Source organism: Podarcis cretensis, assembly GCF_951804945.1.
Source record: "Podarcis cretensis genome assembly, chromosome: 2".
NCBI classification, from domain to species: domain Eukaryota; kingdom Metazoa; phylum Chordata; class Lepidosauria; order Squamata; family Lacertidae; genus Podarcis; species Podarcis cretensis.
Window position 1 is genome coordinate 7209705 of NC_137171.1, and position 15394 is coordinate 7225098.

At 42.9% G+C, this 15394-nt stretch overlaps 1 protein-coding gene across 1 annotated transcript; it reads right to left on the reverse strand.

Annotated features, from left to right (window-relative positions):
- Nucleotides 1-744: 744 nt before the first annotated feature.
- Nucleotides 745-13284, reverse strand: ETAA1 (ETAA1 activator of ATR kinase). Its single transcript, XM_079966674.1, has 6 exons — nucleotides 13050-13284; nucleotides 10584-10721; nucleotides 9140-9216; nucleotides 7444-7562; nucleotides 4483-6455; nucleotides 745-1496 (listed from the first exon to the last, which is right to left on the reverse strand). Exons 1-6 carry the CDS (start codon nucleotides 13189-13191, stop codon nucleotides 1384-1386), a joined length of 2562 nt encoding a protein of 853 aa, XP_079822800.1. The 5' UTR covers nucleotides 13192-13284; the 3' UTR covers nucleotides 745-1383.
- Nucleotides 13285-15394: the final 2110 nt, after the last annotated feature.

Below are 15394 nucleotides of genomic sequence, written 5' to 3' on the forward strand. Positions count from 1 at the left end.
AGAAATGACATAAAGGATTAAGTAAAAATGAATTGATGAAAGAGAGAATGTAAAATTACAGTATTTTAAAACAAACTATTAAGATAAAAACAAGGTTGGAAGGATTTGCTGAATTAACAATTTGAATTAGGGAGGTGTGAGGAGGTCAAGGAAATAAGTTAAAGAAAGAAAAATATGTAAAGGTTTGATTTGCTCTTTTTTATCTTTTTTTAAATGATTGTATTTTTTGTTTTTCTTTTTTCTCTTTTTTCTTTTTGTAACCTTTAAAATTCTGAATAAATATTATTTTTTAAAAAAATAGAAGATATCTGAAGGCAGCCCTGTATAGGGAAGTTTTTTAATGTGTAATGTTTTATTATGTTTTTAAGTATGTTGGAAGCCTCCCAGAGTGGCTGGAGCAACCCAGTCAGACAGGCTGGGTACCAATAATGACATTATTATTATTACTGCTGTAAAACATTTTGTTGCTAACAGACTTTGCTGTCGATATAGGGAAGCTATGGGCCTCCAGATGTTGGGCTCCAACTCCCATCAGCCCCAGGCAGCATGGCCAATGGTCAGGGATGATGGGAGTTGTGGTCCAAAAACATCTGGAGGCCCATAATTTCCCCAGCTGAGCTGTAAGAGTTCATCTACTGGAGCTCGCCACATAATGTAGGTAGCACAACTTCCTGGCAGGGAAGCATGATGCTGATTCTTTATATGAAGCATTTCCCACTTACGGAACCGAAAAGAGCAACGTGATAGAAGCAGTTGCCATTTTTAATCACATTTTACAAAGTATACGTAATTTACAAAGATAAATAAATCTTAGAAAACTCCTTCGTTGTACTGTCTGTTCACAAAATAAAAAAAATCACTTCCCCCTATACTGCTGTGGCAACCCAAAAATAAAAATGGTCTTGAGCTGTGAATAGATGTCTAGGCTAAACATGGCAGTTTTTCATTTATTCTATGGCTACATGCCACTAACAATGCCAACAAAAGCCCTGGAATAAATGGCATAGGAGTTGCTTTGTATTGGGAAAGGGTTCGCAACCAGATTGCTATTCAATTCAAATACCTTGAGACACTGGACTTTTCACATATTCCCAGATAAAAACTGTCACATCTTTGACATGGCACAGTTGATGCCAAACTTCTTGTTAAGCAAAGTAACTGAGTACCAGCAAAACCATTCACGGATGTAAACTATAGTGTTTCAAAACTCAAAACAAAATAGAGCAGCTCCTTGCTTGTCAGTTATTGGTATTTCGTTTAAGAATCTAGACAGAGCAAGGTGAAAAAAATAGGTAGAAGGACAGAATAATAATGTCTGCTTAGTGTCTTTGACTATTCTCCTGCCCATCTTCTGCCAACTCCTCCATTTCCAAATCTGCCAGCTCAGGTAGGTGCTGTATTTTTGAGCAATGCCTGCATTTTCCATTTTCTCCGTTCAAGAGCTTCTTGCTTTTTCCTAGCAATTTCTTCCTGAGAACACTTTCTGCTTTTCTGTTCTGCAAAAGTAGACATGCATTAGTAACTAAATTATTAAGCGTCATGATCTGAAGGTAGTAAGGCTTGTCTTTCAATGCATTAATGCAACAAATACAAAACCCGCTGCGTCGATGTCCATCGAGCAAAGTGAAGGTTGATGGTTCTAATACATTGGTAAGTCAGCTCTTCAATTAGATCATAAATCATAGAAACAGAGTTGGAAGGGACCATGAGGACCATCTAGTCTAACCCTTTGCAATAAAGGAATCTTTCACCCAATGTGGGGCTCAAAACCATGACCCTGATATTAATTCTCATGCTCTACCAACTGAATGATTAGGAATCGGAATCCAAGGTACTGTCCAATACCAGAAAAGGGAATAGTGAAAATTGGGAAGAGAAACTTTTCTGGGTTTCACCAAAGTATGGATCACGTATAATGTGAGTTTTAAATAAATATGATAACAAAGGTTGATGGGGGAGAAGACATAACCAGAAGTTGCAAGACTGGGACACGATAACCTAGCAAAACATTTATTTGCATCAGTAACCCACAATAGTACAAAAATTCCTTCCAGTAGCGCCTTAAAGGTAAAGGTAAAGGTAAAGGTAAAGGTACCCCTGCCCGTACGGGCCAGTCTTGACAGACTCTGGGGTTGTGCGCCCATCTCACTTAAGAGGCCAGGGGCCAGCGCTGTCCGGAGACACTTCCGGGTCACGTGGCCAGCGTGACATCGCTGCTCTGGCGAGCCAGAGCCGCACACGGAAACGCCGTTTACCTTCCCGCTGATAAGCGGTCCCTATTTATCTACTTGCACCCGGAGGTGCTTTCGAACTGCTAGGTTGGCAGGCGCTGGGACCGAGCAGCGGGAGCGCACCCCGCCGCAGGGATTCGAACCGCCGACCTTTCGATCGGCAAGTCCTAGACGCTGAGGCTTTAACCCACAGCGCCACCTGCGTCCCTCTAAGTAGCGCCTTAGAGCCTTATATATAGTGAGAGGGTGGGGAGGGGTATTATTCAGAAGGGTGATGGGAATGGGTGATTGGCCGATAGGTGTGGTAAACCTGTTGACGTAAACCTGAGTAATACCCCTCCCTACCCTCTCACTATATACAGTGGTACCTCGGGTTAAGTACTTCATTCATTCTGGAGGTCCGTTCTTAACCTAAAACTGTTCTTAACCTGAAGCACCACTTTAGCTAATGGGGCCTCCCGCTGCCACTGCACCGCCAGAGCCCAATTTCTGTTCTTATCCTGAAGTTCTTAACCTGAAGCACTATTTCTGGGTTAGCGGAGTGTGTAACCTGAAGCGTATGTAACCCAAGGTACCACTGTATAAGGGTCTGGTGACTTCTGTTTCAGTGTATCTGAAGAAGTGTGCATGCACACAAAAGCTCATACCAATAACAAACTTAGTTGGTCTCTTAGGTGCTACTGGAAAGATATTTTTTTTATTTTGTTTCGACTACAACTCTACAATTCTATGCTAAGTTTCTAACCCACATGGTTACTAAAATGTGTTTGGTTTTCAAAACAGGAAGTGACTGAAAAAAGGCCTCCACTTCCAGAAGGTGAGGCTTCTGTGCCTAAAAGCTACCACAGTGTGACTTCCTCAGCAAACAAGCAGATCAAGATCTATGCAAACAAGCAGTTTTTGCACAATTTCTGATCTATGCAATTGCACAAAAACTAATCCAAAGTGCTTATGTCTAGGAGTGTCTAATCCAGGTTCAGGAACTAAAATGGGCTTCTAGTAGCCTCAAGGGCAAAAACCTGTAGGCCCTGCTAGTCTACCTCTCTCTCGATGGCTCGCATCTTCCTCTTCTAGGACAATGCTTGTTATTAAAATACCGTATTTTTCGCCCTATAAGACGCACCAGACCACAAGACGCACCTAGTTTTTGGAGGAGGAAAACAAGAAAAAAAATATTCTGAATCTCAGAAGCCAGAACAGCAAGAGGGATCGCTGCGCAGTGAAAGCAGCAATCCCTCTTGCTGTTCTGACTTCTGGGATAGCTGCGCAGCCTGCACTCGCTCCATAAGACGCACACACATTTCCCCTTACTTTTTAGGAGGGAAAAAGTGAGTCTTATAGAGCAAAAAATACGGTAATCTGAATTTGGCAAATAATATTATTATTTTTAAAGCCACCATTTACATGTTACAAAAACATTTCCGGTGACATTTCTTCTAGATATTTTAATTGATAGTGATTAACAAATAGTACATGCTTATGTACTCATAAGCATTCCACCGCTGGGCAATACTACTGTTATGATACAACCTTAACTAAAACAGCATGAAGCATTGCAGAATGCAAAAAACTCCCAAGAGCAGATGAAAAATCTCCACAGACTCAGTGTTCAATAAAAAAAAAAAAATAGCCCTCGGCCTTCCCCTTTCTACAGTTCCCTGCTTATTTTATTACTTTCCATCCTACCATTTCCTAAGAACTCTCCATTCTAACAAACTGCATTCACACAAAATACTAAGCCATGGTTTACTGAACAAACCAGGATCGGTGTTGCAAGTCCAGCAATGTAACCATGGCGTATTTCACCAGATGTTGATTTTATTATTTAACTTGCATTTCTGTAGCTGGGGAAATATCAAGGGTATGGCTCTGAAACAACACAGGATTAAGTCAGGAGAGCAGGTCTGGACCAACTTAAACTACCGCTTCATATTCTGATCTGTCATCTAGAAATAAACCATGGTTAAGTTGCCAGGGGTAGGTTTGGATATACAAACAAACCATAGTTGGCTCAATGTTTCATGTGAACCAAGCCACTGAGCTTCAAAAAACCAAGGAATTTCAGAAATCTTACGTTCCTTTGATGGATATCACGTGTCGACACGTGAGCAAGGGAATAAGGAAATAATTTTGAGATCTTGTTTTTCAGGACTACCTTAAAAGACATCGGCTGACCCTGAAAACCTTTCCAGTCATTTATGCTTAAAATGAAGTTTAAATTAACAGTCAGCTTGCTATTCTGAAAACCTACCTGTTTCAGACTGGGAGAAGCACTCAGAGAGGTGCCTCTTAAAGACTGGCTTTGTGTTCAGGTTCTTCACTGTCTGCAGCAAGACGTTTGGTGGATTCTTGCTTTCCCCCAATACTACATTTGTTCTTGAAAGGTTGCCTGCATTTACATTTTTATGGTCCATTCCTAGGTCTTGGGAACTATAGCTCTTCCTGAACGCATACTTTGATTTCTCAGCTGGCACTTGATTAATACTGCCACTATTTTGTACTTTGCTTACATGGCACAGGTCCTTCTGCCACCGTATATTATTAACACTCAGACACATATTTGAGAGAGTAGTTGAGTCAGTTACAGAAGTGAAACAGTCTACAGGCACTGAACTTGACATACTGAGTTTCCCTGGAATACTGTTTATGCTGTCCATGTTACACTGTGCCCATTTGTGCTTGTCAGAAGTATCTGAGCAGCTCTCGTTCATACGTAGTGTTGTAGCTGTAGCAGGAGCATGGAACGAGAAGGTTTTCCTACCCATACGGCTCTTTTGAGGCTGTGGGACGTTAGAAAGTTCTTGCGTGGGTCCTGAGAGGCAAGAACCAACCTCTAACTTGGAAGCATTTCCTATCACCAATTTAGCTTTTTCGTTCTCTTTCACCGCAACTTGGCTCAGACTAGTTTTTTCTACATCCCCACAGACTTGATAAAGCAAGTCGTCGTCATCAGCATCATCACAACTTGTGCCCCAAAGACTATTGGAATCACAAAACAATTCTAAAACTTGATCCGAGAACCTAGGCTCGTTCCAATCATCAAATGAAAACACATTCCTCTTTGACACTTCCATCTGCTTTAGATGCCCTGTGCTGACTTGCTTAGCCACTTTCCTTAGGTCGTGAGGCCTTGTATTGGCAGAAACCGTAGATGACTGATGGCATATACTGTGCATACCATTTCTGTATTTTTCAGTCCGTAATACAGGGGCATCAGAATGTACTGAAAAAGCAGCATTTTTTCCAGAAGAACTGGTGCCAGTGGCAGATTTTAGTTGAGTAAAGCCTTCACATATACTCTCCTTTTCAGGTTTCACTGAAGCAGAAATTTTGTTTTGACTTTTAGAAACAGAGTTTAGTTTATTGGGTTTATTTCCTATCTTAACACTTTGCTTTTCCACAGCATGTGATGCTGGAACACTGTTAGAGGAATTTAAAACTGCACAATGGGCACCGTAAGGTTTCTCAGAATCTATAGTTCCTTCCTCTGTTTCACTGGTTTTGTGAGAGGTATGAGCTAAAGTATTTTGTGGAACATTGATCACTTCAGGGTTCTGAGTAATTTGCATTAGAAATGAATCATCTGGCAGCAAATCAGCACCCCAGTCATCAAAATCATCACCCACAATCCCATCAAGCTTATTTGAGACAACAGATTCTATCTCAGAAGAGACTGCACTTGGAACCGTTTGTTCAGAAGCCATTTTAGCTTTTTCAGCAGGCAAGTGTTCCATAGATCTCGTAGCAGGTGATGAATCTTGTCTCTGATGTGCATCTTCAATCACAGATTCAGTAGCAGCTGTGAATTCAACTGGAAGGCACCCTTCGTCCAGCAAACTATCGTTCAATGAGCAATCGGACAGGCCTTCGCTCAGCTGACCACTACATTGTTGGGTAGGGCCATCAAAGAGAGCATTGAGTGCTCCTTCAACATCAAGATCTATGGACTTCTGGCTGCTGTTTTCACAGTGCTCAACTGTCCCGTCACTCTTCTTAACTTCTCCAAAGGGCAAGACATCATCAGTTTGGGGATGCTCTCCAAGGAAGTGCTGCTGATTTTTCATCTGTGCTTCATCTTGATGTTCAACTGATATCATTGCCTCTGATAAAATGTGGCTATTCTGGCATGGAGCACTTTGATCCTGGATTGCATCAGTCATGCTTTTATCAAATTGCTTTGCCAACTTCATAAGCTCTTCTTCTCTGTTTCTCAACTGAAGTCCTCTAGGAGAATGAGCAGAAGGTGAAAATGCATTAGGAACACAATGGATTTTGAAATGGCCTACTTGTTTTATAGCTATTAGAAAACATACAGTGTAACTCAAATGAGGCACATTTTTTTTTACTCTTCAGTTGATTATTTTATCCCACTTTTCTAAGGGTATTCAGAGCAGCTTACAAATAAAACCACGGGATTACAAAATGAAATCAATCAACAAATCACCATCAAACAACCTAAAACCACAGTATCAGATAAGCAAATGAAATTACTTAAAATAAGACAGAAACGACAATTAAAAGCCAATAGAAGATAATTTCAAGCCTACATTCTATCTTAAAAATGGCCTCAAACTACAGTGGTACCTCGCAAGACGAATGCCTCGTAAGATGAAAAACTCGCAAAACGAAAGAGTTTTTCGTTTTTTGAGTTGCTTCGCAAGACGGATTTCCCTATGGGCTTGCTTCGCAAGACGAAAACGTCTTGCAAGTTTGTTTCCTTTGTCCTGCAAGTTTGTTTCCTTTGTCTTGCAAGTTTGTTTCCTTTTTCTTAAAACCGTGCATTCACTTCAAGGAGCAACTCATCGCACGCGGTGTGGTGGTAGCTTTTTTTGAGGTTTTTGAAGACTTTGGTGATTTTTGAAGCTTTTCCAAAGTCCGTGCTTCGCAAGACGAGAAAATCGCAAGACGAAAAAACTTGCGGAACGAATTAATTTCGTCTTGCAAGGCACCACTGTATAAGGTTTTCACTAACTGTCCAACAGCTTGAAGTTCAATAAAGTTCAATGTGACTTACTCCTAACTAAGCATGTATTGTATTGCAGTCTAATAGCAGATATAGAGGAAGGGCAGTAGATCTTCACCAGCAGAGTGTTTCATAATCATGGAGCTACCATTGTGAAGAGGGAAATCAATCTCTTTTAGGTTACAATATCTACAAGTTTCGTGGATTTAATTACTATTCTGAAAGAATTCATTTTGGAATAAAACACACCTTGCGCCATTTACTTTTGTTCTACATCGTACTTTTGGCATTCCAGGAGTACATGGAATTGCATCATCACCAATCCAAAACCCAAGAAGAGATCCTTCAGAGCAGGCAGGTTTTTCATCCTGAACAGTAAGAATCAAATATGTGAACACCCTTATTAAACATGAGTATCAATCAATTGTACCAGCTTTCAAAACTATTTTTTAAAGCATTTATTTATTACAACATTAGTAACAGTAGTAGTAATAATAACAATACTATTAACATAATCCAGGCATTACCACCAATACCGTTAATATAAACTTAATTTTATTTGTATGCCTTCTTTTCATAGTTCAAACCACGCTCAAGGTGGCTTACATGGAAAAAAATTATAGTTATAAACATAACAAAAGTAGTCACAAATAATCAAAACATCCAAAGTACACAACTAAATTAAACAATTTCCGCTTAAATCATAAGATCTAATATAAAGATACAAAACTTAATATTGACAACAGCAACAACCACCCCCAACAAAACCCTCTAAATAATATCCTAGTCCAAGAGACACAGCCAACAACAGAAAAATACCAAGGGCAAAATTTCAAAATGACTGCAGAGTACGTCCATAGAACAGAGATTTAACTACCCCACTCCAAAATCCTCCTTAAAAAGCCACATCCCCGCTGCCAGCTGAAAACCAAGCAATGACGTAGACAGGTGGGTTCTCTATGGAGGATGCTGCACAACTTAGGAGCCAATTTGGGGAAAAAATACTGTTATACTTCAGGTTGAAACTGGGGTAGAAGAGAAGGAAGAGAACGCCATCAGTTCTTGAGCACAAAATGCAGTGAGTAGGCCTTGATGCCAAGGTCTACAACGCTGCAGAGGGCTTGGTGCCACTCTCTGGAGCCTTCTGGTCCTTCTCCTCCTTGCTGTTACTGCCTGTTTACGTCCCGTTTCTATGAGCATGCAAGGAATGACAAGAGGAGATGGAACAGCATCCTCTGCTTGCCTTGTACTCTTGCTCTGGGTAATTGGGCAGATTTGAGTTTGAAGAGAGGGCAGTCATGTTTCATGGCCCCTGGAACTCTGCTGGTACTATTGGGTTGTATCCCACTAAGTTCTACTCAGAGTAAACCCAGTGAAATTAATGGATCCAAGTTAGCGATTTCCATTAATTCCAATGGCTTTATTCTGGCTATGACCAATGCTGGATACAACCCACTCCCTTTAAGTATTAAGTCGGGTTGTGGCTGCTGACAGGGTTAAAGAAACACTATGCTTTGGGGAAAAACAAAGATGAAAAAGCAAACCAAAGAGGGCACCCCGCATCACAAGCCCAATTGAGAACCAAGCATGAGCAGTAACCACAGAACGCTGATTGTTAATGACCCGTTTTGAGGGAATAGCTGGCTAGAACTCCAAACAAAGAGTCCTCCTTGTTAACAAAGAGAAAGCACTGCAATGGTTGGTTGCAGGTCTCACTTATATCTCCTAAAGTGAAAAGCTACATGCTAATATTAATGATAACATCAGTTAACTCTACACTACTTGATTTTTGTTGATATGGTTTACTTTTATCCAAGTTTCCTTTCTAACTATACAGACATTAGAATTTCTCAAGAAGAAACTCCTTTCACAATGAAGGCTGTTTCTGCAAAAGAAAGAAAATGGGTTGGGACTATGCAGCTTTACCTTAGGAAGTAATACTTACATGGGGAGCAATCCGATTAACAATTTCTGAAATCTCAACCATATGCCCACTAACCAACTGCTTCTTTTGTCCATTGCCTGAAAAACAAAACAAAAACCTTTCTAGCAACTGCTAATCACTAGACGATGGAGATTTGCATAACTTAGAAGCAGACTAGCCCCTGCAAATATTTAAGCGTATGACTTCATGCATAACAGAATTTATAGCGTGATGGCAGTAAAAAAAATTAAAACAATGTGTTCCAGAGTTGGAATAGGAAATCAAAGTTGGTAAATTTTCTCTTCCATTTTTCAGTCACAAGATCTCTAAGGCAGTTTACAAATACTATACAAAATATCAATCCAATCCATAATTAAAATGCCATTTGACAAGAATCAGAACTGAGAGAGTGGAATGCCCTGTTTGAAAAGTACACTGGAGACCAGCAGACACTTTGATGGCGGATACACTGCAACATTTTGTTGCAGTCCCACTTGCACCTCCTAAAAATCAAGTACAGTGGTACCTCAGGATGCGAACGGGATCTGTTCCGGAGCCCCGTTCGCATCCCAAACGGAACGCAAGACACAACAGAGCTTGCATGGGTCGCGTTTCGTTGCTTCCACGCATGCGTGTGACATCATTTTGACCGTCTGTGCATGCGCAAGCGGCGAAACCCGGAAGTAACGCACTCCATTACTTCCGGGTCACTGAAGAGCGCAACCTGAAAGTTTTCAACCTGAAGCGTATTTATTCCAAGGTATGACTGTACCTAGATACTTAAGTATACGTATACTTGAAGAGGGAAAGAGACATGTTTTCTTTATTTTTAATTAGCACCCAGAAACCACAGAGCCTAGGACGTGCCGATCAGAAGGTTGGCGGTTCGAATCCTCGCAACGGGGTGAGCTCCCATTGCTCAGTCCCTGCTCCTGCCAACCTAGCAGTTCGAAAGCACGTCAAAGTGCAAGTAGATAAATAGGTACCACTCCAGCGGTAAGGTAAATGGTGTTTACGTGCACTGCTCTGGTTTGCCAGAAGCGGCTTTGTCATGCTGGCCGCATAACCTGGAAGCTGTACGTCGGTTCCCTCAGCCAGTAAAGCGAGATGAGCGCTGCAACCCCAGAGTCGGTCACAACTGGACCTAATGGTCAGGGGTCCCTTTACCTTTACCAGCCATATAGCACCCTAGTGAAAGAACCTACAGAGTGAGTTCTACAACCAGGGAACCAGCACAAAGATAGCCCGACTCCTTGATGCTACTCACTTCCCCTCTGAAGTTAGGGGTGCCATCAGCAGGCCCACGGCTGAAGTTTTTAATGATTAGACAAGTGCATACAGTAACAGGTGACCCTTCAGACAAACTGGCACTAGATCATTTAGTTCTCTCACCATATATTCCCAAGTGATTAAATACTGATATAAATAAGGCAGACGTGAAATCAGAACGATAATAAGTAGATACCTAGCTTATATGCACTTGGTGACTGAGGATCCCAGAAGATTTCTTGCTGTACATCAGTTTCATTTGAAGGAGAACTAAATACAGGCAAACGTGAACTGGCAGGCAGTTTTCTTTTCGGAGTCTTATATGAACTTGTTTCTGTGTGAATACATGCACAAACAAAAACACTTCTGTAGAAATAAGCAAAACTGTTACATGCGATTTCTGCACCCTAATGAAGCAGTTCAAGATGTGAAACTGATTGGAGCAGATTTACCAATACAGGCAATATTTACCAAAACAGGAAATTGTCTTAGATAAAGTCAGACCACTGGTCCATCTAGCAGAGTACTGACTAAACTGAGCGCCAGCTCTCTAGGGTTTCAGACACAAGTCTTTCCCAGCTCTGCCTGAAGATACTGGGATTGAACCTGGGATCTCTTGCTCAGCAACACAGGTGTTCTACCACTGAGCTACAGCAGGGTTCAATCAGTTTTCTTCTGCCCCATCCTAAATGTTTGATTGAGGACCAATCACATTGGCTTCCCTGGAGCTCGACATAACTGCAGAAGCTATTTGCCATTCTGAAAGAACAAAAGTGCAGCCCAGATTCTAAGATGATGTTAACTTTCTAGGCCCAAGTCCAGGAATACTACACTTCCAGCTCTACAATTCTATGATTCTAAATTGCAGACCGGGCAGTGGGGACTGGATGGACTTTTTTCAGCCCAAGGAAGGGCAGTCTTCCAAGGACTACATGGCAGTGGAAAGCTGGGTCAGAGGCAAAAATATATGCAAGTTTGTACAGTGGGCTGCAATATATTCACATAAAACCAGTGAATTATCCTGCAGGTCTAGTAACATTATTGGAAGATAATTCACAAGGTAAGGCTCTGTGATGAGAGGAGTAGTTTCTTGACAAGTACACTGGTGTCCACCTCCATGGCAATATGGACAAATATTGCACCTGAGGGGGCAATATACAAACACAGCTGCCACAATCAATCAATATGACACCAGCTGTTCTTCTCTTTTCTCTCCTCTCCTCTGTAGCAAATTGCAATGCTTGTTTTTTAAAACAATGGTTCTCAAGCTTTTCATGAACCACTTGAAAATTGCTGGGGGTCTTGGAAAAACCACCTAATAAACTTTTTGTTGTTGTTGTTCGGCATATCAAAGGACATATGCAACTCCTATTTTTATAACCTTTTGTTCTTCAGCGCTGGCTTCAGTTTTTAACAACCATGGGCACCTTTCAATCGAGGGCAGCAACAAGCAACTATGAATTTCAAATGAAAACTGATCTGCAAGTGTCCCTTAGCATTTGCACGAGATTATTATTATTATTCTAGGTGCCAGGAAGCACTCTTTCAGTCGGGGACATAGGCTCTTCTGCATGGGTTCTACGTATTAACAGGCAAAGAGTGCTGAGGCCTCTTAAAAGACTTCCAAAACCACTGCAGCACAGACCAGCCTTTCCCCACCAGGTGATTTCCATTGGCTTCAGGCTCCTATTTCCGTTACAACCAGCAAGCAAACCGGGGGCCTTGTATAATCCAAAACATCTGGAGGGCACCCGGCTGGTGAAGGCTAGCAGGTGTCGTAGTGAATTTGTTCTGTGAACTGCCCTGAGAGTGAGTGTGGGTGTATGTGGGTGTACATATGTGTGGGTGGGTGTACATGTGTGGGTGGGTGTGGCTATGGGTGTATGTGTGTGTATATATATATATATATACACACGTGTGGATGAGTGGGTGCCTATGGGTGTGTATATATATATATGGGGGGGCCTGTGTATATATATATATATATATATACAGTGGTACCTCGGGATGCGAACGGGATCCGTTCTGGAGCCCTGTTCACATCCCGAACGGAACACAAGACGCAATGGTGCGTCTGCGCATGCCGCGTTTCGCCACTTCCGTGCATGCGTGTGACGTCATTTTGAGCGTCTGCGCATGCAGTGTAACACGCTCCGTTACTTCCGGGTTGCCGCGGAGCGCAACTCGAACGCGCTCAACCCGAAGCACATTCAACTCGAGGTATGACTGTGAATACTGTGTGTATATATATATATATATATATATATGTATGTATACTTACATACCCACACACATATATATGTAGGGAAGTCTTTTAAGACACAAGCCCCTTACTGGCTTTCGCCTTAAACACCACACACGGCTACCCCCCCCCCCCCAGTTATACAAAGGGGCTAATATTATTTTCCCCCAGCCCGTGAGGAATGCACGAGCCAGGATGGGACCGGGACCTTTGGCAGAGAAACAGTAAGAGACCCTTTCCGTGGGATGCTCTGCCTACGTGCTGCTTACTCGGGAGTAAACTCCCGCTCAGCCAAGGGCGGCTCGCGCGCCCATCAGAGGCGGCTGCCGTTTGGTGAGGGCGCGGAGGCGACGCCGAGGAGGCCGGTGCCTCGGGGGACCCGCGGGGACCAGGGGCTCTCGTCCCCCCACGGAGCCTCACCCTCGGAGCCTCGCTGCCCGCGGGGACTCTCTCCATCCTCGGCGAGTCTCCGCCGCCTACTGCTGCTCCGCTTCACGGGGCTCCGGAGCCGAAAATCCTCCCCTTCCGCTCTGGCCGCCGCCTTCCGCCGCTTAGCCGCCATATAAGATCCCCGCGGCGGCGGCGGCGGCGCTTCCCCCCCGCCAAGCGCGCCCAAAACTCACGGCGCCGCCATTTTGGCCGGCGTCACTAGCCGGCGCTGATTGGCCGACGCCGGCTCTCCGGGAGCCGCAATTGGTCAGGACTTAAGCTAAGGGGATTGGAGGAAGAGGAGCGAGCGAGCGTTGAGTCCAGTAGGGAGGCAGCTTTTTTTTAAAAGGGGCCACGCTCCTCTCACTGAACCCTTCGGGATGTGGGGTGGGGTCAGCCCCAAAGGCTTTAAGGGAGGGACTCAGACACAGGTGAATAGATGCCAGGTCTCTCTTGGAGTGGAGCTTCCATGTGCAACTGCAGTGTACCGTGCCCTCCTGGTGGTGCAGCAATGAAACTGCTAGTACATTTCCAAAACGAAGCAGGGTCAGTGTGGTTTCACACTGAATGGGGGACCTATTGAGATCCTTGCACTGAAAGTGGTACCATCCAACTTTACAATTCTATGATTCTATGTCCAAGTGAATAACAAGCAGGGCTGGCCCACCCCTGAGGCCAGGAGAGGCGACGGGGGTTGCAGATCCCAACACCGATCTTTCTCTTCCCACGCCGCTGTTCCTGATGTTCCCTTCCCCTCTTATTTCCATTTACTGAAGCATTCGCTTCTCTTTTTCCAAGCAAGCTAAAAGCACTTGGATGTTCAAATCAAAAATAAAAGCTAAACAATTAATTGGCCACTTGTTCATTGCAGCCAGATCGACATTGCCCAAACACTGCAATAATGTGTGCCATTGGACTAGGTAAAGGTAAAGGGACCCCTGACCATTAGGTCCAGTCGTGACCGACTCTGGGGTTGCAGCGCTCATCTCGCTTTATTGGCCGAGGGAGCCGGCGTATAGCTTCCAGGTCATGTGGCCAGCCTGACTAAGCCGCTTCTGGAGAACCAGAGAAGCACGGAAACGCCGTTTACCTTACCGCTGGAGTGGTACCTATTGATATACTTGCACTTTTTGGTGTGCTTTTGAACTGCTAGGTTGGCAGGAGCTGGGACCGAGCAACGGGAGCTCACCCCGTCACGGGGATTTGAACCACCAACCTTCTGATCAGCAAGTCCTAGGCTCTGTGGTTTTAACCCACAGCGCCACCCGCGTTCCTGCCATTGGACTACAGGTGTGCTATTTAGCCCTCATGGAAATAAACAAAAAAATTCCTTCCAGTAGCACCTTAAAGACCAACTAAGTCAGTTCTTGGTATGAGCTTTCGTGTGCATGCACACTTCTTCAGATACTTCAGATAAGTGTGCATGCACACGAAAGCTCATACCAAGAACTGACTTAGTTGGTCTTTAAGGTGCTACTGGAAGGAATTTTTTTGTTTTGACTATGGCAGACCAACACGGCTACCTATCTGTAACTGGACTCATGGAAATAGTGACTCAAAATGGTATTTCTTCATGGTATATTTTAAAAAATCAAATAAATTTGACTTGGCACTCACTTATTTTTTATGTCAACAGGGCCGCAGTAAAAATCCACCATTCTATTTTGCTAGAATTTGGAATGCATGCACTGTATTGCATTTTTATATACACACAAACACAAAACTTTATAGTTCTCCATAGATCCAAAATACACAGTACATATTTTTTTTATTTACATTGTTGCTGTTGTTTTAATTTCATTTTTGTATCATACCCTTGTATTCATGGATGCATATTTGTACTTACCTTCACACTGAATTGAAGCCACTTTGTACACTGCTTAAAAGAGATGCCTGGGAAGCTGAAGGGACATTGCTGGAACAACTCTTGGTTTGGGGCCACTGGTTAAAAGGCTTTAAAATGTTTTAAACGATTCTAATTTTGGTTCCTCTGGTGTGTGTTTTTTGTTGGGTTGATGTTGGTTAAATGGATATAAATTAACAAACCATTATTATTATTATTATTATTATTATTCCTGGTGGGGAGGGGAGGGATGCTGTTTGGTGGTCTACTGCGGGCCCTGACAACAATGAAAGGATCTCTGCTTCATGTCTTGCTTGTGGGAATCCCAAAAGCATCTGGAATAAGGATGGCAACTGAAGGAAACCAGTGTTCAGCCTGGAGGAACTTTGTTTTTTTTTTTTTTTAAAAAAAATAATATTTATTACTTTTCCAACAATTTAAACACTACAAAAAGAAGAACAATACAATACAATACAAAAACACTACATAACAC